This window comes from Candoia aspera, chromosome 8 (assembly GCF_035149785.1).
Source record: "Candoia aspera isolate rCanAsp1 chromosome 8, rCanAsp1.hap2, whole genome shotgun sequence".
Taxonomy (NCBI): Eukaryota; Metazoa; Chordata; class Lepidosauria; order Squamata; family Boidae; genus Candoia; species Candoia aspera.
In genome coordinates, this window is record NC_086160.1 from 38,404,046 (window position 1) to 38,425,926 (window position 21,881).

The 21,881-nt window shown below is 36.7% G+C and overlaps 1 protein-coding gene across 3 annotated transcripts in view; it reads left to right on the forward strand.

The window, feature by feature from the left end:
* Positions 1-21,881, forward strand: part of NR3C2 (nuclear receptor subfamily 3 group C member 2) — a 172,709-nt gene that overhangs the window by 75,700 nt on the left and 75,128 nt on the right. For 2 of the 3 annotated variants that reach the window (XM_063310299.1, XM_063310297.1), the window contains exon 3: positions 21,556-21,707. In XM_063310299.1, coding sequence (XP_063166369.1) covers positions 21,556-21,707 — 152 coding nt within the window. The remainder of the gene's footprint in view (positions 1-21,555; positions 21,708-21,881) is intronic. The other variant, XM_063310298.1, reaches the window with a different exon arrangement.

Below are 21,881 nucleotides of genomic sequence, written 5' to 3' on the forward strand. Positions count from 1 at the left end.
ATGCTAGCTATGAATAAAAATGGATAGATCTTCCTCATCTAGTTCCAGTGAAACTAGATGATATATAAACATATAGATAAATAAGTTCACACAGTACATAGTTACCTTGTGGAATGTTTTCCATGGCTAAAATAAAGCTAAAATATTTTAAAATAAATAAAATAAAAATAAAATAATTAGACATTATTGGTAACAGTACTTGCCCATACAGAGTTGTTCTTTAATAGGAAATTTTCATTTATATGAAGACAGTGGAAGGAAAGGAATTGTTCCATCAACATTCATGCTTTATGTAAGACATGCATTTTGTAGGATTTTATATCTTTAACTTACTGCATTAACAATGCCATTACAATTTGGGGCAAATGTGCGAACCCAACCTGGCAGTATTTTACAGAGCAGCATCACTTTACTTCTGTCAAACGGGTGTACTGATATGATGTGTGGAAAATAAATTCGGCATTTGGTATTTGGAAATCTTGTATCTAGTGATTCCTTAGGGTGTGTAAAGAATATTGTTGTCAAAGATAATATGGTGGGAGATGGAGTAAAGGAAAAAACAAAAAGTGTACTCTTTAATGTGAGGAGAGATTCCTTTTTTGGCTACTCTGTTCAGTGGATTAGTAAGAAGCTGGCTCATGGCATGTGGGGTGTGTGCACACAGACACATAAGAAATAAAACAGGATGGAGTTTAGCTGGAGTTTGTAAAGTGTCTTAAAATTTAAATTTTAAATTTGTAAAGTGGTTTAACATTTATATTTGAGCAGCTGGACGCAATGGTTAAATATGGAAGGGCTAATCAAATTCCTTACAATGAAAGTACTTGTATTTGTGACGCTCCAGAGACAGAGAGCATAGCTTGTACATTATTTGAATGCCAGCTGTATAAGAAAGAGAGAGATTAGTATCATGGATCACACATTAGAGGAACGGTATGTTGGGATCCATACATTAAAACAATGTATTTTATGTGTAGCCAGCACCCAAATATTACATACTGTATAAAGTTAGAGCTGCTTATCCAAGAGCTGTATGATAGATAACAGTGAGATGGACCTGAACTGATAACTGCAGTCTTAGAAGAGGGAAGACTTCTTTTTCTTTTGACCATTCAAGAGACCGTTTTTGTATTTCCAAGGTCAAAGAATACCAGAACATTAAAACAAGAGGAAAGTAAACAATTGGCTGATTCATTAAGGTCCCTCTAAGAAGTAATCACCTTATCTTATGGTGCATAATCCTGTTATGTCACCATTGCATACCAGGGTAACAATGCATGTTTTGTGTTTCACCGACAAGCAAATAATAATGACAATATGAAGTTTTAATGGTTATTGGATAATGTTTATTGAAAAATAAAACCAGATACAGTTCACATGCTTGCCCTTTAATAGAAACTACTGTGATTGTTAACAATGAAACAGACCATGATTTTTTAAAAAAATATTTATAGTGCACTTTTACATTGTGATTTGAACTTACTTTCCAGATTCAATACTATTGTTTCACTCTGTTATTATCAAGAACTGTATCTTCCTTACTTCTAGCAATTTTAAGAAATGCTTTATAAATGTAAGAAAGACTTCTGTTATTGATATCAGGCTGAAACTTAACAATGGAGCCATTACATCATTCCCATTAAGTAGGAATACTTTGTAAACCCCATTAAAACTCTTAAAGGCAAAACAGTAGCTGGATTCACACAACATCAATACCATGTAAACAAAATGTAATTGTAGCTGTTTTTTAATTTAAACATCACACTGAGGACTTTTGTCATTAAAATTTAGCCGGCAGTTGGTTAGATTTATGCTAAAAATCAAGGATAATATTCTCTAGAGAATATTCTGACTCAGAGAGGACCATTTGTTTATGAGATGTAGGTATTGGGGAGTTACTGGACAAAGTTAATTATAAGCAGATGTGGGGGACCGATCTCCAAAATGGGAACTTAGCATTATACTTTATTTATTTATTTTTTCAACCAAAGGGAATTTGGAAAGAAAGTATGCAAAGACGCTTGAGATTCTCTCTGCTTGTCTATTCATCAGACATAGCTCTGTTCCCAAGCATGAGGTTTGTGTCTGTGGATCCCTGTTGAGTTTTTTATTGTTATGGTTGTTCTAGTCCAGGCTGTTATATTCTGTTTCATGTTTTAATTGTATATTTGGATATTGTAAGCCACCCAGAGTCGATTGGAGTGGTACTGATAATGAACAAATGAATAAATGAATGAGGGCTGAACCTGACTGGGGGCTTAGAAGAAAAAAATCAGAAAAAAGTTTCTTAGTGCATCCCTTCGTGGTCACATGACCTAGAATGGCATATATGCAACCCTCCTGTAACTTTCTTGTGTCACTTTCTTGTGTACACATTCATTCTAAAAATATACATACACCACACATAGGGAAAGCACAAACACACAGACAGAGGCAACACATATACAACCATCTGATTATATACTCATTACACACCTGATTCGTTCTTCAGGAAAAAGTGTACATGCATGCACACACACAAACACTTTGGTGAAGAAGTTGCTGTGCTGCTTTTCTCTAACTTGTTTGTATGAGGAAATGGGTACAATGTGGGTAGAGGAGTTTATTTGGGGACATAGTAGTTTATTTGGGGAAATTGATTTGCTGTCTAAACCCAATCCTGCTGAAATGAGCAGTTGGGTACTGAAGATTAAGAATTATGCTCCATCCTGAGCTGTACAACATTTAGCATCCAACCTACATTAATAAAGTTGCGATCTTGAAATTCTGTATTTTTTTTCCTGCATCTTCTTTTTCTGTTTGTGCCAGTGCATGTAACTTCTTTCTAGAGATTCAAAAATCTCTTAAGATGTTTGGTGACATATCTACCTTGGCAGAAGCTTTTTGGGGCTGCAATTGTATGATCAAAGTTAAGCATTTAAGAGTCATGTGGGTGTGTGTTACCCATCCACTCCAGTACTTTATTCATAAAACCTTCACTGAAAGTAGTCATGCCCAGCTATAGGTGGACTTTCACAAGGCTGATTTTCATTGGATTAGATCCAGAAGCTGTGGTCTGGGCATGCATAGAGTCCTGTGGCAAGCAAAGCTGTTGGAGGGAATCAAATTCATTGACTCTATGACAATGGGTTCATCTTGCTGAATAATTTCCAGCACTTTTAGAAACAGTATTTATTGACTTCACTGGAACAGAATTAGATCACAATATTGATAAAAGCTAGCTAGCATTGGAAACTTTTCTAGAAATCACATTAGCAAAATTCCAGCCAACAAATAAAAAATGCTTTTCATTACAATTCTGGGTAAAAATGTATTGGATTAGTTTAATTATGATATAGAGAATATTATTAATAATAATAATATGTTTGCTTTTCACTAGATAAACATGTAGTAATCTTCAGCACTTTTGACAATGTGCACATAGGACCTAGCAAAAAACTTGATCATTTTTATTGTATCATGGAACTATTTGATAATATAGAAGCATTTTATGACAAAATTTAATTGCGGCAGAGGGCTGCTTATTTTTCAAAATGATGTGCTGTTTCATCAGATGTGGAAACAATGAGAAACATGAAGAATAGAGTAAGGTGGAACAGCAGAATCCCATCCCGTTTCTATCAGACGATATATTTCAATTTTACACTGACAAATTTGGAAATTTCTTTGTTAAGCCAGTTTAATCCAGGTTGAGTGATACTGAGTCAGGGCAGTATTATCCATTTGTAATGCTCCTCTGGGTTACCACCTACTTTTCTATTCATTTTAACCAGAAAAAATATTAGGAAGGGAAAGACAAAAGAAAAAAGCCCCTATAGTAACCTCTGATGATAGAGCTAATAGCCTTTCGTATTAAAGCTGGCTTTTATAGCAAACCTTATTGAATCAGTATGAAAAGTAATATGTGTTATAGCCTCTAAATGACTCAGCAGTTTTTAGTTTTATGAATCCATGTGAGATACTACTTGATATAAATTGATGAAATAATTTATCAAGCCTAAATGAGAAAAAATTGCATATCAAGTTAAAAGGCACTAATTACAGTATATAACTTTTAAAGCCCTGGTGGAAGATAGGAGCAGAACTTTTAAGGTTAGTCTATTCATTACATTAAATATATACAGTAAGTATGCATCTGATTTTTTTTTTTAAATCTCAAGTATGTACAGTATATTGGACCGTAGTCTCTATCAGAAGTTCTGGATGGTTACAGGGATGTTTTTAACTTTTCTTTTCCAATTTCTGGCTTTCCAAAATTAATTCTTACTCTATACCCAATAGTGACTTCTATGTTGTACAGAATGTTTCATATTTGAACTATTTTGAACTCAAAAATTTCTGTTCTGAGCATGAAATACATGTTGACTGCATTTCCCATTCTGTAAATGCCCTAAACCTCAAATAAATGAAATTTAAAAATTATTAGAACAGCATTTTTGCATTTGAAATAGCTTTTTCACTGTTAAAAGATTTCACAAATAGGTATTTTACATTAAAATGGGTTGAATACAAAAGTTTTGAATACCCAAAGTGACTTCCCAAAGTAAACCTAGTTTATTAGATTATTTGTGGTTTATTACCTTTTCAGGTGGCCACAAGTTAAGCATGTAAAAAAACAAAGGCTTGCTTTCTAATTTTCATTATAATGTTTTCTTCTGCTTTTCTATGCAAGAATTTTATCTCTAACACTGTATGGCAATGGTGTTAAGAAACTCAATGAATTTCAGCTATGTGTTAGAAAACTGATAGATTCAAGTTGTGAACTTTTCTAGATGAGTCTTGACAATTCTGTCAGGCAAATTTGAACTTTGTCAGTAGTTGTCATCACTTTAGATTATATGCTCCAAACCTTTGCTGTTTTGGTGATTTAAACTCCAGTCAGATACATGGCCGACCATATTTAATGGTAATTTACAGTCTGTTACGTTCACTCAGGGTTGGATTTATTAAACCTTATATAGTGGGTTGAATACAATTATCATCCATACTCCTACCTTGGATGTGTAAGCTGTTATTATATGTGTAGTTATCAGGACATTCTCTGAAATCAGTGGGCAAATATAGTCAGTCAGTCCTTTATTGTGGTCAGTGACAAGAATTCCACTTAAAAAGATAAAAATTTACAAAATAAAAAGTATTCAACAATAACTGAATAATCAATATGATTGGTTACAGTGAACTATACAAACTGTAACAATTTGGCCACATTCAAAGGGACTGAATCATATTGGTTGGCTAACAACAAGTGTACATAAAATAATCTGAATGCACTGGAAATTTAGTTAATTAGAGGGATATAAAATGTAACCCTGCATTTTTACAAAATGGGCAGTGTAACAATACAACGATAGTTTTAAAGAATAAGGGATTTTCCTGAATTTTCTTTCAAGGATGGCTGTTGGAAGTGCATTAAAATGTGCTGGACTTGGTGCCTTCCTAAATTTAGGATTGAGTATTTGGGTTAAATATATTTCAGGTCAATCTACAAGTATATGAGCTTTATTATCTTTATATTAAGTGGTTTGTAGGTAAGTAATCATTACTACTTGCACGTAAGTTTTAAAATTGGGTCTGCAAGGTTTGGGCTTGTTATTCCACCAAAACTGAGGTTTTTTAAATGTGGAATATTTTGGAACACTAAAGTAGGTTTATTCTGTTTAGTTTTTTTTAATGTAATTAAAACAATTTAAAATTTTATTTAAACATAAAATCCAATTCCTTTTTTTTTCATTCTTTAAGTTGATAATGCTTTGAGAAAGCACCCAATATTATGAAGTAATTCTAATATTTTGCTCCAGCCGAACCATTAAGTTGAAATAGCTATAATGAAATCTTGTTGAAGGGCCATAATCCAACAGTACAGTGCATGCAGCATGCTTTGCATACAGAAATATTGTAGTGAACGCTGACTACAGGTAAAAGTATCAGGTAACTGGTGATAGGAGAAAGAAATTTTGAAAGGAGACTGACAGAACAGACAAATCAGGGGCTAGATCAGAGGAAGGGAACATGAGGTGAAGGGTGACCTGTTTGTTACAGCTGCTTCAGCCCCTTCTACACACATCTACTGAAAAATCAGTGGCATAGTTTGTGCTATTTCAAGATAGCTATTTCAAGATTCATACATAAATGTATGAAAATTGTACTGTAAGTCTGATAATAGGTTTAACATCATTTTGTTTAATAAAAGAGAAAGAAAAAGAAAACCTCTCCAACTCCAAGCCTGTCCAAGTCTAGGGGAAAAAAAAATCCTAGGATCTACCCATGTGTGGGAATGTCCAGCCAACTTTTCAACTTTGTCTTGCTTTCTGGGGCCCTTGCCCAGGCAAAACTTGTTCAAGTAATTCATGGCCTCCAGCTATGACCACCTGCTCTAAATCACTCAGTAGTCCTGCTTCACTTAAGACAACATTATAGGATTGCTTACCAATAAGATGTTACTTTGAGATTTCATAGGGATGTTTTCTACATGTTATAGTAAGCCAGAATTTCTTTTGCTAGTGGGAGTGGCTAAACAAAACAGACAAGATTCGTCCTATAGTATATGTTATGTGTGAAGCAGGAGCTCTGAGCTGTTCACGCCTAACATGAACATTAACTAAAGCATTCATGTGTGGCTGTGTGATTTGAGCACCCTTCTTCAATTGTAGAGAAGAGCTTGCATGCATGTAGTGTTCTCTGTAATGAATCATGAATAAGAAATCTTATTTTTACCCTGTAGAACTTAATTCTGGCAGATGAAATGCTTTGTGGTAGCATCTCTATTATGTCACATTGAAATACTGTTCTATAATGTACACAATTCACATTACTTGGATAGAGCTGCCTACTTGTTCACATTACGTTTGGATAGATGGTCCTTTTTAATTCATTAGTCTGGTCTGTGACCTTGAGTTATTGGAAAGGGTAAGTGTAAGAAAAATAAATGCAGTTACCTAGCAGGATATGTATTGAGACCTATGTTATCTTCAGAAAAAGCACAGGAGGTAAGAGTCTGTCTGCCAAACTGAATGTACATTTTTTTGCTGTTGAATTGTAAGAAGATGAACCATCTGCAGTTTTTCAGGGCAATACTTTAAAAGATTGCACATTTCAGATCATTTAAGGATCTCTGTGTTAAAGAATCCTAAAATGCTCAAGGAACATTTTAAACTGCTGGGCATTTGTAATTTGGAAGGATTTGTAATAATGGGAATAAGAATGAAGTTTAAGAACTATTTATTAACAACATTTATATCCTGGTCACTTTGAAATAACTCTGGGAAGCTCCCAAAAGTTAAAAAACATAAATAAAATATAGTATACATTTAGAAAGTTTTAAAAAGAAACCTTCAGCAGGTTTTCAACCTCCGTATGCTTATTGGAAGAGCCAGAATCTAATCTGAAAGAGTATTTTTATAAGATGATATACCATTGGTATTTAACCCCTGATAAATTGTTGAAGATGTATAAGGGAGTATCAGATGTATATTGGAAATGTTCTTGAGGCGAAGGCACTTTTTATCATCTTTGGTGGACTTGTCAGAAAGCTAAGAAATATGGGGAACAGATATGTATGACAGTTCAGAAGATTCTTAAGATGAATGTACAATTGAAGCTGGAAGTTTTCCTTTTAGGTTTGATGGACAAACAGCTCGAAACAGAGAAAGAGAGAGAGAGAGAGAGAGAGAGATTGCCGAGTTCTAGTCCCACCTTATCAAAGCCGGCTGGGTGACCTTGGGCCAGTCACTCTCTCTCAGCCCAACTTGGTGCAATGTAGACTAGCCTCCTCCTGGTGCATCCCAGGCAGTGTGACTTGTCAAGGCTAAATATGGCTGCTGGACCTCACAAGGATTTCCCAGCAAAAAAAAAAAGCAGCATGAACACCGAACTGCTATGCCATACAATTAAAAAAAAATATCTCAAAACAAAATTTGGGACTTTGTTTTTATATATAATGACAGCAGCAAAACTTCTATATATGCACAAAGGTGGAAGGACTTACGAATTCCTACAATGGGAGAATGGATAATAAAATTAATGGAACTGGCAGAGATGGCAAAACTGACTATATTGATCAGAGAAAACAATTTGTCTAGCTTTATTTCTGCTTGGAAATTGTTTTTGGACTTTTTGCTTGTAACTGAAAAAAATGAAGTTTTGATTTTGGGATTTGATGATTAGGTTGGTATATATTATAGAAATAATGTTTATTATAGTTAAAATTAGAGTAAGAGGTCAATGTATTTTTTAATTGTATCTGTGCTGGAGAAGGTCGGAAGTCACTCTTCTTGCTGTATTTCTTTCTATTCATTTCTGCACTTAGTTTGTCTCTTTTTTCTTTAGTCTCTCCTTAATTTTTTTCTATCTTTTTGACTTTTACCTCTATGTGGAAAATTTAATAAAAAAGGAAGAGCCAGACTTTTTTAACTGATAAAAGATAAAATTAACAATGGTGTCGACATCCAGATTTCTAGAGTTGGGTTAATAGTTAGAATACCTGTTTCAGTTCTCCCAGAATCTTCCTTCAGAGAGGAAGTTATTCCTTTTCAGGTTGTATAAAACAGGATAGGCAGATTCCAGCTGAATATGATCTGTTAGGTAACCCAGATCCAAGTCATATTGGTTATATAGTATCTTGAATTGGATTTGGAAACACATGGCAACCAATGTGTTGTTACACTACTGAAGTAATTCTTACCTGCCAGCATGTGGGCTGCTGCAATATGTACCAGCTACAGTTTTGGGGTAATTTTCAAAGGCATTCCTAAGTAGGGTGTTATAATAGCAGGGTCCCAGTTTTTCTCTGCATTCAGTCACCTGAGAGTAATAGCCAGTATTTAATACAGCATCTTTGTCCTCTCCCATCCTTGGAATTATAATTGTTGAAGTACTTGAAAACCTAGTGGACAAATTTCCAATAGAGTAATGTTCCCATAATTCCTTGCCTAATCAGATCCCAGTAACATATCCAGATCTGTGTGTTTCTCCTCACCAAATTGTGAAGGGACATAGTCTTACTGCAAACAGTCTTGAATGACAGCATTGAACAGCAGAATTCTGAGACCAAGGCAACCAGTAACACAGTATTCAGGACTTTGGAATGAAGCAGGTGGGCTAGGAAAAAAAACTGGCATCAATTTTCAATCCCTCTCTTCCTGATATGGCGCACCCCTTGCCTACTTTTATATCTTCCTCTGCCTGTCACTGTAGGAACTTGCTTCCCACTCTCACACTTTTCCCTCTAGTGTACATGCAATCAGATCCACCTACTACCCATCTCCAGATTAGGGTTGATCTACTTGACCCAAATAGTTAAGAGCAGAGACATCACACTGACAACAAAGGTCCGCATAGTTAAAGCAATGGTGTTCCCCGTAGTAACATATGGCTGCGAGAGCTGGACCATAAGGAAGGCTGAGAGAAGGAATATCGATGCTTTTGAACTGTGGTGTTGGAGGAAAATTCTGAGAGTGCCTTGGACTGCAAGAAGATCAAACCAGTCCATCCTCCAGGAAATAAAGCCAGACTGCTCACTTGCGGGAATGATATTAAAGGCAAAACTGAAATACTTTGGCCACATAATGAGAAGACAGGACAGCCTGGAGAAGATGCTGATGCTAGGGAGAGTGGAGGGCAAAAGGAAGAGGGGCCGACCAAGGGCAAGGTGGATGGATGATATTCTAGAGGTGACGGACTCATCCCTGGGGGAGCTGGGGGTGTTGACGACCGACAGGAAGCTCTGGCGTGGGCTGTTCCATGAAGTCATGAAGAGTCGGAAGCGACTAAACAAATAAACAACAAACAACAACTTGACCCGCCAGTGGTTGCTTTCCAACTCTCACTAATCCACATCTCCCAAACTTCCCTGGTACTTAATATCCACCTATTATCCAGTCTTGTCAGTTCCACCCAGCCCTCCAGCCTTAGCAGAGGCTTGCCAAATCTACCATATCTTCCTTTCTTTTTGCTTCTCTTGTGTCCCTTCAAACCCTGATTTTTTCACCCAACCCTTCCTTCCAATCTCTAACTTCACTGTAGGGAACATCTGTTCCCTCTTCCACTCCTTGCCACTAACCTGTAGAGTGGAAATTCTGTCCATGGAGCTATGCCAATTGATCCTTGGTGAGTACATGGCAGGCAGTGGGAGACAAAACCAGGTTTGTTTTCTCCATTCTCCTTATATAGCCAGGTTGTGAAAAGTAAAAGCAGCTGAAAGTCCAACACTAAAGCTTATTAACTACTTTGACGCTAATACTGTTCTTAGGAAAGAGTATATCAAAACATTTTTTAAAAATATTGTGCCAATTGCTTTGCTTCTTTCTCAAACTTTAACTGGCTCATATAGCTTCTTAAAATAATTTCACAAATCTCTCTAGGAATAGAAATTGTTCTGTGTGATTATGAGGGCAATATTGCGCCTAATTTTTTGCGGGGATGTTTGTGTGTGTGGCTTTTTAATTTTAGGGATTCTTAAAAAGAGGGCCACAAATATTTGAGGTTCATAATTGTTTGGTTTCAAATTGAAATTTGTTCAGTTCAACATTTTCCAACCTGGAAAAAGTTCCATCATCTCCAGACTGCCATTTTCATTGGCTATGTTGAAATGAGATGAGTTGTAGCTTAGGATATCTGCTTAGCATATCTTTGGGATTTTCAGAAATGAGAAGTGTTATACAAATATTTTAAATAAATAAGTAAAATTAATTAAATCTGGACATTGGGTTGGGAAAATTGGATGGGGTTAATTCTCCTATACATATAGAACCAAGCAGTGTTTTCAGGAATGTAGAGATTCCGAATATGCCCCTTAAAAGCAACGTTTAGGTTGATTAGAAATGGACAGGCAAAATGTATTCCATGGACATGAACACTGAAGAATTAAAGAGAAAGCCCCTTGAGTACAAGGTTGCTGCTTACTTAAAGAACCTTGGAATTTTTACAGCATCCTGTTCACAATTTATCTGCATTTACAAAGGCTTTTGCCAGGTCTGCCTAAGCTCTGTACAATGTGTATGTTATAGACAAAAGGAAATTAACTTTTGGCCCTTGAAACTGATAAAGTTATTAAGGTAGCAAGCTGAAAAGGTGGGTGGTGGAGGAGAAAGGAAACTATGAGTTTGTCTTTAAAGTTATCTGAGAGAAAGTTTTGATCTAATTTAACAGCTTGGATTTAATTCCAGAACAAGAATTGAGGGCACCTGTCACTTTTCACAATCCTTTTTAAGTTTTCTCACTCTATATGTGTGTATGTATGTTTATGCATACACCTCCATCCATCCATAACATATACATGTGTTATATGTGTTATATACATACAACACACAGACAACACACATAAAAGAAATACAAGAGCATAATCTATAAAGCAACAGGAGAGCACCATTACATGCACAATTGAATGTGAATTGGCATTTTATAATAACATCGCAATGATAGCTTTGCTGTTCTGGAGAAAAGATCTGACTGCCGAAGCAATCCTATCAGCTGTATAGAACTTCATAGGCTCTAGAAACTGAATGATGTATATTCTCCAAATGTCCTGCTAGAAATGATGATTCCTTCCCATGCTTAGCCAGGAAATGGGAGACAATACATTGAAGGGAGTGAATATCCTGCCTTTAGTGTGTTTGAACCCTAACTCCTCAGCATTGCCTATCCTAGGTCCTGACACAGCTCTTCCAAATAACCTAGTTTATGTAGTAATCTAAAGAAGGGAGGTTATGTGGAGGTTCCCCACTCCAGCCAGAGGCTATTTTCAACCTCAGAGGATGAAATGGGTTCTCTGGTTATTTCTGTTCCATGACCTGTATATTGCAAGTTAAGTGGGGGAAAGAAGTTATATGCAATGCTGTAAAGAAAAAAGACAGGAAAATTTTTCTTTTGCCCCCGTTTTCTCAGGCTGGCAAATGATTGTAGTTTCCACATAGTTCTAAATAGTTTGATAGTGAATTACATAGAGTTTCAATAAAATTAGGTAGCAAGACTGATGTTTGACCATCTATTTAAAAATCCTATGAAAATGTTGCATCATTCTGTTCATTTGATTTTGCTCAATATAAAATTATTTCTTTCTGCTTCATTTGTCACCTAGGTTTGCAAATTTGTTAGGCTGTGAGTTTCCTCACATTCTTTGCATTTATTAATTACTGTTACTGATGTAGAGAGCTGAAGCTCATAATTATTCATTTAGGTTTATACAACAAACAGTTATTTTTAACAAGTTTGTTTAGGTTTAGTAGCTAGACTCAAAATCAAGAATTCCAGGTATGTTTTATTTCATGGTTCAAAATTTTAATGAACTTGAGTCAAAACAAAATGTTGAAGTAAAATGGAAATACAAAAATCTACTTAATGTGTTAGTTTATCCAAGCTAATGGTTTATAGTATTGCTACCATATTAAGCTTATTGCCATTAAGTTTCTAAAAATGTGGGCTACTGTTGATCTTAAGGAGAAATGTGAGGTACTATATAAGAATCCATGCAAACCACAATATTATTAGATTATTCTAACCCATTATTTCTGAAATGTCCAGAATAGACACACGTGTGCAACTTCTCTTTCAACTCATCCAATACTGGGAGAATCGTTGTTAGTTCATAACTGCCTTCTCTGGCTTCTGTATATAGCATGGGTCCCATGAATAAACTACTTCAGGTGTCTTCACATGGCAAATAATTATTAAATTTCTTTAATGCATAAGTTGACCTGTTTTTACTACTAACTATGTTGAAAGACAATATATACATAGAAGCATTGGGGGAATGGAAAGTACTGACAATGCATTTCACTTTACTTAGGATTTTTTTTTTTTACACACTCAGGACAGTGCTATTCAGTTGAAGTGTATCCCTTCTTGAGGTTTTATTATCTTTTCTAAAAAGTTATCACACACTGTTTATGTACCAATGATTTGGGGGATTTGTTCATGAATTTCTTCATGTTTTAGCTGTCAAAGAACTGTTTCTATTATATATAGGTATTGTTTATTGATTCTTTTTGAATTAACAGTGGTCTATAAATAAATATAGTAATATAGAAGTAATAATCATAATATATCTCTGTAATAGGAGACTTCAATACTTTTCTGATATTGAATTGTTTTTATTCCTGATTTATTTATTACAAGCCTTAGATAGGAACTGAACAATAGAAACTTGTAGATTTTTATTGCCACTGTCAAACTACATGCTTTGATTGTGATATAAAGTACCTTTTGAGATTCTGCTTCAGTTGCTTTTGTCTGAAATGTTATTTGACCTAGGAAATCTAGAGGGAGTGGAATTGCTGATTTGTTGCTTGAATCAAGTATGAAACCATATTTAATGACAGTCAATGTCTATTAGGAGTTTACTTGAATTGAGGCAACTATCACCCTCCCTATTAGATAAAATAATATTGCTTACTTCCACACCTGATTATTCATAGGCATTGCATATTCTTCCCCAAACTATATAAGAAACAAGCCATTTGCATCATAATAAGTACGGAAGGCAAATAACCACCTGTGTTTTATCATGCAAATGACATAATTTGCTTATTTGATGGAACTACTAAGTTGAGTGATGTCATGACATCCACATTATGTCATGATGTAATTATGGCTTGTGAATGCACACTAACATGCAACTATTGTTATGGCAATGCATAATAAATGTATAAATATGACAGATTAAGGATCAAAGTTTAAGAAAGCAAGACAGGAGCAGTGGCATTATTTCCAATGGAAGACTAATGCACTTTCATTCAAAATGCAAGAGAAATGATATGCATGTTAAACCCCAAAGAAATTGATATTTGTGACCTGACCTAGGATAAACTACCTGACCTCTTTTTGGCTGACTCACTCAGTGTAACCATAAATTATTAGACAGGCAGCTGCTTATGTTTACCCTATAATAAAGAGTCTATACCTAGAGTCAAAGAAGTAGGAAGGTAATATTAGGAACCAAATGGAGCTTTGGGCTAATATTATTTGAACAGCAGCCATGTGGCAAATCATTTTCGTGTGGAACAGTATGAGTTTGCTTTTTAAAAATCTCATTGTGCAGAAGTATTTGTTATGTGGTCAAAAAGGTGCAGTTTTGTTAATTCTTTCATAATAAAAGGCACTGTTGGTCTCATCCTGATTCAAGGTCTTGAGAAGAAGAAAAAGCTTCAGAAGTCCTGCCTATTATTAAGTTAACTTGCAGCACACAGCCGAAGTTCTGTATTTCAAGAATCCTAAAGTCAAAAATTACACATGGAAATTGAAGCAGTTCATCTGTCACTTTAATGATTATCTGAAAATTTGCTTCGCCACTACCTCAGTTAATGCTCATTACCACAAATTGCTAATTATGCTTTTCCTGACTTAATGCCATCTCATCTGTTGTAATTAGAGCTGGAAAAGTAATTACCTTATTATGCTGGATAGGATAGTGATATTGTCATAAGATAGTAGCTTTTGATGGTTGTATGCATCTCAGTAAACCAAACACTGGTTTGGTTAATGATGGCTTGTTGGATATGCCACAGATGACTACATTATACTAAGCCATGAACAATGATTTGTTGTTTATTCATTTAGTCGCTTCCGATTCTTCGTGACTTCATGGACCAGCCCATGCCAGAGCTTCCTGTCGATCGTTAACACCCCCAGCTCCCCCAGGGACAAGTCCGTCATCTCTAGAATATCATCCATCCACCTTGCCCTTGGTCGGCCCCTCTTCCTTTTGCCCTCCACTCTCCCTAGCATCAGCATCTTCTCCAGGGTGTCCTGTCTTCTCCTTATGTGGCCAAAGTATTTCAGTTTTGCCTTTAATATCATTCCCTCAAGTGAGCAGTCTGGCTTTATTTCCTGGAGGATGGACTGGTTTGATCTTCTTGCTGTCCAAGGCACTCTCAGAATATTCCTCCAACACCACAGTTCAAAAGCATCGATCTTCCTTCTCTCAGCCTTCCTTATGATCCAGCTCTCGCAGCCATATGTTACTACGGGGAACACCATCGCTTTAACTATGTGGACCTTTGTTGTCAGTGTGATGTCTCTGCTCTTAACTATTTTATCGAGATTAGTCATTGCTCTTCTCCCAAGGATTAAGCGTCTTCTGATTTCCTGACTGCAGTCAGCATCTGCAGTAATCTTTGCACCTAGGAATACAAAGTCTTTCACTGCTTCTACATTTTCTCCCTCTATTTGCCAGTTATCAATCAAGCTGGTTGCCATAATCTTGGTTTTTTTCAGGTTTAGCTGCAAGCCAGCTTTTGCACTTTCTTCTTTCACCTTCATCATAAGGCTCCTCAGTTCCTCTTCGCTTTCAACCATCAAAGTGGTATCATCTGCATATCTGAGATGGTTAAATGTTTCTTCCAGTGATTTTAACTCCAGCCTTGGATTCCTCAAGCCCAGCATGTCGCATGATGTGTTCTGCATACAAGTTGAATAGGTAGGGTGAGAGTATACAGCCCTGTCGTACTCCTTTCCCAATCTTAAACCAGTCCGTTGTTCTGTGGTCTGTTCTTACTGTTGCTACTTGGTCGTTATACAGATTCTTCAGGAGGCATACAAGATGACTTGGTATCCCCATACCACTAAGGACTTGCCACAATTTGTTATGGTCCACACAGTCAAAGGCTTTAGAATAGTCAATAAAACAGAAATAGATGTTTTTCTGAAACACCCTGGCTTTTTCCATTATCCATCAGATATCGGCAATTTGGTCCCTAGTTCCTCTGCCTTTTCTAAACCCAGCTTGTACATCTGGCAATTCTCGCTCCATGAATTGCTGAAGTCTACCTTGCAGGATCTTGAGCATTACCTTACTGGCATGTGAAATGAGTGCCACTGTTCGATAGTTCGAACATTCTTTAGTGTTTCCCTGTTTTGGTATGGGGATATAAGTTGATTTTTTCCAGTCTGGTGGCCATTCTTGTGTTTTCCAAATTTGCTGGCATATAGCATGCATTACCTTGACAGCATCATCTTGCAAGATTTTGAACAGTTCAGCTGGGATGCCATCATCTCCTGCTGCCTTGTTATTAGCAATGCTTCTTAAGACCCATTCAACCTCACTCTTCAGGATGTCTGGCTCTAGCTCACTAACCACACTGTCAAAGCTATCCCTGATATTGTTACCCTTCCTATACAAGTCTTCTGTATATTCTTGCCACCTTTTCTTGATCTCTTCTTCTTCTGTTAGGTCCTTGCCATCTTTGTTTTTGATCATGCCCATTTTTGCCTGGAATTTACCTCCCATGTTTCTAATTTTCTGGAAGAGGTCTCTTGTCCACTTCCACGCATTGCTTGTTTAAAAATAATTCCTTATCTCTGCTGGGTAACCTCTGGAATTTTGCATTTAATTGGGCATATCTCCCCCTATCACTGTTGTCTTTTGCTTTCCTTCTTTCTTGGGCTACTTCTAGTCTCTCAGCAGACAGCCATTTTGCCTTCTTGGTTTTCTTTTTCTTTGGGATGTATTTTGTTGCCGCCTCCTGAACAATGTTGCGAACTTCTGTCCAGAGTTCTTCCAGGACCCTATCTACTAAGTCCAGTCCCTTGAATCTATTCTTCACCTCCACTGCATATTCCTTAGGAATATTAGTGAGCTTATATCTAGCTGATCTGTGGGTCCTCCCTAATCTCTTTAGTCTGATCCTAAATTGTGCAAGAAGAAGTTCGTGATCAGAACTACAGTCAGCTCCAGGTCTTGTTTTTACCGACTGACTAGATGTCCGCCACCTTTGGCTGCAAAGGATGTAGTCAATCTGATTTCGGTGTTGTCCATCTGGTGAAGTCCATGTATAAAGCCGTCTCTTAGGTTGCTGGAAGAGAGTGTTTGTTATGCAGAGTGAGTTGTCTTGGCAAAATTCTATCAGCCTATGTCCTGCTTCGTTTTGTTCTCCCAGGCCATGCTTACCTGTAATTCCAGGTGTCATTTGACTGCCCACCTTAGCATTCCAGTCTCCTGTGATGAAAATAACATCTCTTTTAGGCGTGTTGTCCAGTAGGTGCTGCAGATCCTCATAGAACCTCTCTACTTCAGCTTCTTCAGCATCTGTGGTTGGGGCGTATATTTGGATCACTGTGATGTTAGATGGCTTGCCCTGAATTCGAATTGAGATCATTCTGTCGTTTTTTGGATTGTATCCAAGCACTGCTTTAGCCACTTTACTGTTAATTATGAAGGCTACTCCATTTCTTCTGTGGTCCTCTTGTCCACAGTAGTAGATCTGGTGGTCATTTGATGTGAAGTGGCCCATTCCAGTCCATTTCAGTTCACTGACGCCCGAAATGTCTATCTTTAACCTTGACATCTCACCAATAACCACATCCAATTTGCCCTGGCTCATAGATCTTACATTCCAGGTTCCAATGGTGTGTTGATCCTTAGAACATCGGATTTGCTGTTCACCACCAGCACCATCGGCCGCTAGCCATCCTTTCGGCTTTGAGCTAGCTGCGTCATCACGTCTGGGACTAATTGAACTCATCCTCTGTTCCTCCCCAGTAGCATTTTGACCATCTTCCGACCTGGGGGTCTCATCTTCCGATGGTATACCGACATATCTCTGGTTGTACTGATCCATTTAGTTTTGACGGCAAGAATACTGGGGTGGGTTGCCATTACCTTCCCCAGGGATCGCATTTAGTCTGACTGCTCTGTCATGACCTTCCCATCTTGGGTGGCCCTTCACGGTTTAGCTCATGGCATCATTGAAGTGCTCAAGCTCCAGCAGCATGGCAAGGTAATGATCCTTTGCTGAAGGAACAATGATTTACAAACCATAATAGTAGGCTTAACACACCACATTGTGCCAAAACCAAACAGCCCACCTAATGGTTTAATAGAATATTCGACTTCTTGCAGTGGCATAGCCTGGCAATGGTAACAGCGACCTGCTTCATATATCACAGTAGGCCACAGTAAGCTATAAAAGGTGGCTGTTTAGTTGTATTTTAACATATTGTGTCAGCCCAGCCATTGTGGTTTCTATACCCTGGCTTATGGTTTAGCGCTATGTGTGAACCCACCAGCAAAGGGCTGAAGCCAGAGCCTTATTCTTTCCAACAGAAAATGAGTATTTTCTTTCAATAATACCTGTTAATTGGGATATCTAATCTTATATTCCTTAGAAGAATAGAAAATATTCTTTAAAGAAGGAAATGGGAAGAAGAAGCTGTTGAAATGACTTGCTGAATTTAAACCCATTTTGTAAGAAAATGTTTTTCTTTTTTGTTTCCTTCCCTGCATCTGTCTCTTTCTTTTCTTCTCTTCATCTCTACCCAGTTTGGTCTTTCCCTACCTCCAACCATGCTCTTTTCTATCCTGTTTTCTTCTTTTGCTGCTTCTGCTGAATGGAGAGAGAGGAATATGTGTGTGCATGTATTTCCATGATTCTATGTGTGAAAGTGGTTCATGTCTGTGAGATAAAAGTTCTAAGGGTTTAGGACAAGAGGGATGCAGTTGAAGACTCCCAGATCATGATCAGTTCCAAAACCTATGCTTGAAACACTTCAGCTTCTTTCCCTGCCCTCCAGTGATCCATGCTGTTAGCTGTGTTTTTTTCTTCCCCAACATAACTGAGTCCTATGATTCTTTTGTGAAAAGAAGGAAAATGTCATTAGGACAAGAGTTAAAATCAGGTTAACCAGCTTGTCCCAAATGTGCTTGGACACTCTTATTTTTGTTAAAGCTGTAGCAGTGGTATTACTGCAATGGTTGAGCTTTTAGACAGAAGTGTAGAATTAGATTCTATGAGAATGAAAGAAAGGGTGAACTTCTGGTGGAGGCATGGCGAGCTAAACACATTGCCATGGACAGCGGAGATGATGACTTTGGCAAAGGCTGATGAACTGGTGAGTAGACCAGTTCTTTGGAAGATATCTGGCTAAGGAGAGGACTGGAGATTGCCCACATGCGCTCCAGATGGCTGCCTCTCATGAAGAGACCTCAGGATAGCTGTCTCCAGCAGGTCTGAGTGCCAGGAGATGAAGGGATTAATCATCAAGTTCATAACCATGACCAGTGCCTTTTAAAGGACACTGAATTTGCTAACCTTGCTCCTAATCACTTTTGGAAATTGCTTATTTAAATATCTTAAGGCTGTTAGAGGTCTTTGGAATGACAAGTCTGAAAAGTCATTTGGTGAATGTATCTCAAAACAAAAGAAAAATTAACTATAAGTTAACTTGCCTTTGGGATTGGGAATTACAAAATGACACAAAATATTGTAACATTTGAAATATTAAAGGAGATCTTTGAAGAATGGGGGCAGAAATTAGTAGCAACTATCAATAATGATGTCTGCTTCTATGGATAGATTATGTCTAAAAGATGTTAATGAAGGAATGACAGATTTGAAACAAATTTGCTTGATGCAGAAATAGTGGAATCGGAAATATTGGATTAAAAAAAGTGTGGATTACAAAACAGACAAGGTCTTCAAACTGGAAATACAAATGACAGGGAGATGTCATGAGTAAGGATGGCGAGCAGGGGGCTCCCACCCAGACTGTCAAGCGCATGCGTAGCACTGAGGAACTGTTCAGCCATTCAAAGAGACACAGATCGGGACCGCCTTAACCTTTGGGGTTTATATGGCTGGGTTTTTCCCACGCTTCCTCAGTTTGTTAGGATTCTTGTTAAGTACTAGTAATAAATATTAGAGACCAAGTCATTGTCTCAGTGTGTTTCCTGGTAGTTAGGACAGGAGAAGTGTGGATTGCAAGATAGAGAAGAGCCAAGAGAACCACCCTGATAAGGACTTTTTACTGGATACACAAAAGAAGCTGGTTAAAGCTTTGAAAATCAAAGGGGAAATACAAAATACAAAGACAATGACTTGGATAATGACTGGATTTACAAAAGAGGTCTGCTAAAGCCTCAAGCCTTTGTGATGGGAAAAAGAAAGACAACACCTGAACGAATTAAATATTAAGATTGTTAGAAATAACAAAGGAATATAAAGATGGTTTGTTTGATCAAGGTTGAGATAAGACATGTTTATATAAAGCTCTGGTAACTCTTTATGGACTTTTTGCTAACACCAGGACTGAAAAGTTGATTTATGATTTTGCCTATAGAAGGGATGGATTATGGGAAAAAGAGATACTTGTTTGTAACTTTATAGGGGTTGATGACTTATCAAATTTTTACTTCTGATGAAGACTGGAAGCCACTTCTTTACATAAATCTTTTCTTCTTCTTTATTGTACTTCTTTCCTTTTAAATTTTTATTTTTTGTCCTTTTATTTTTTTTCTTTTTCTGAGTTTAATTTGTATTTGCTTGTACTATTGTATTTAAAATCTGTAATTAAAAAACAAAGACAGACTTACTTTCTCTCAGAATGTCCTAATATGCCTTGACTTTTTCTCTCTTGTCTCCGTATTCTGAAATAGTATAGTGTAGAAGTGCTGGCCTGGGCCTAGGATTGGGGATTTTGAGAGGCTCACAAAATGACTTCAGCTGGCAGCTGACTTCAGCCACCTAATGTCCTAGGCCAGAATACAGTTGGAATTTGCATATTGTTTGAACCATTGTGATATATGAATCATATCTATGGTTTACTGTTGTGTGAATCCAACCAGTTGTGGTTTGTAAAACAGTCACAGGTTATCATGATGCCATGACCTCTCATCCAAGGTAGTTCATAAAGTAAAGAAATTCTTATTTGTGCTGCCTTTCAGCAACCAGAAAATAAAAATAAATTAAAAATAAACATAGCACCTTTACTCATCCATGCCTCCTTAAATAAATGCCCATCATGTCCTTAGGACAATTTTTTTTTTAACATACTAAATCATTTGGTTATATCACTAGCATTAAAATAATGCTTTGACTTTTGATCAGTCATTTTTTATTTTTCAGCCCCACATACTAAGAACGCCAGGGCATTGGTAAGGGATAATGAAGTCTCTATTATTGTTGTTAATGATAATATCAACCATTTAGTTCTTTATTAGAATGGAGAAAAACTGAAAAAAATAAGGAGAATATATCTGGGGAATATGTGTAGATAGTATGTTAAGGGTCTACTTACAGGGTTTTAAATTGGGCCTCAGACTAACAGGTATTCACCAGTTTTTAAACAAGCTTTACTCAGTAATCCTTGTAATGTTCTACTCAGAAATAGTCTTCATTGAGTTTACCAAAGCTTTATTCTGATAAATGCCAAAACCTGGCCTTGCATCCATTGGAATATTAAATTCATTTGATCTTTATAAAAATATTCTTCCTGATTTTTCTGTCATCTTTTTCTTAATGGATAACCTACTATAAAAGAGTAAATGCATTTTGATAGAGTTGCCTTGGTAATGTGAACAAATAAACGTAGATTCTAAGGAAGGGTTGGTAGATGAAATTTCTCACACTGAGTATTAGTGGGTGTTTTAAACCACAAAATTAAACATATCAAGTACTATAAAGAGCAGCCAAGTTACACACATAATGCTAAAATAGCTGAAGCTCTTTATTTATTTATTTTTAATTCTGAGGAATCCCTCCAAAATTATAGGATCAGAAACTGAATAACAAAATGGAGTTTGTATCAAGTGCATTTTATATTGATGGGTCCTCTTATTTTTATTTCTAGTTCCTCATTGAGAAGTGTTTCAACTGGATCCTCAAGACCTTCTAAAGTATGTTTGGTGTGTGGAGATGAAGCATCTGGATGCCATTATGGAGTAGTTACCTGTGGCAGTTGCAAAGTCTTCTTTAAGAGAGCAGTGGAAGGTAAATCCTCATGTGGGTTCTGATTTTATATTCTTTCTAATACAATTATATACAATTTCATTGTCTTTAACTTTAAAAAAATGTAAGTTTATTGCTCAAAAATTACTCAAATAATGCATGCATCTTTATCTGGAGAACACCTGGTTATACTCTGCTGATGCTGTTATCATTTTAATTTGCATTCAT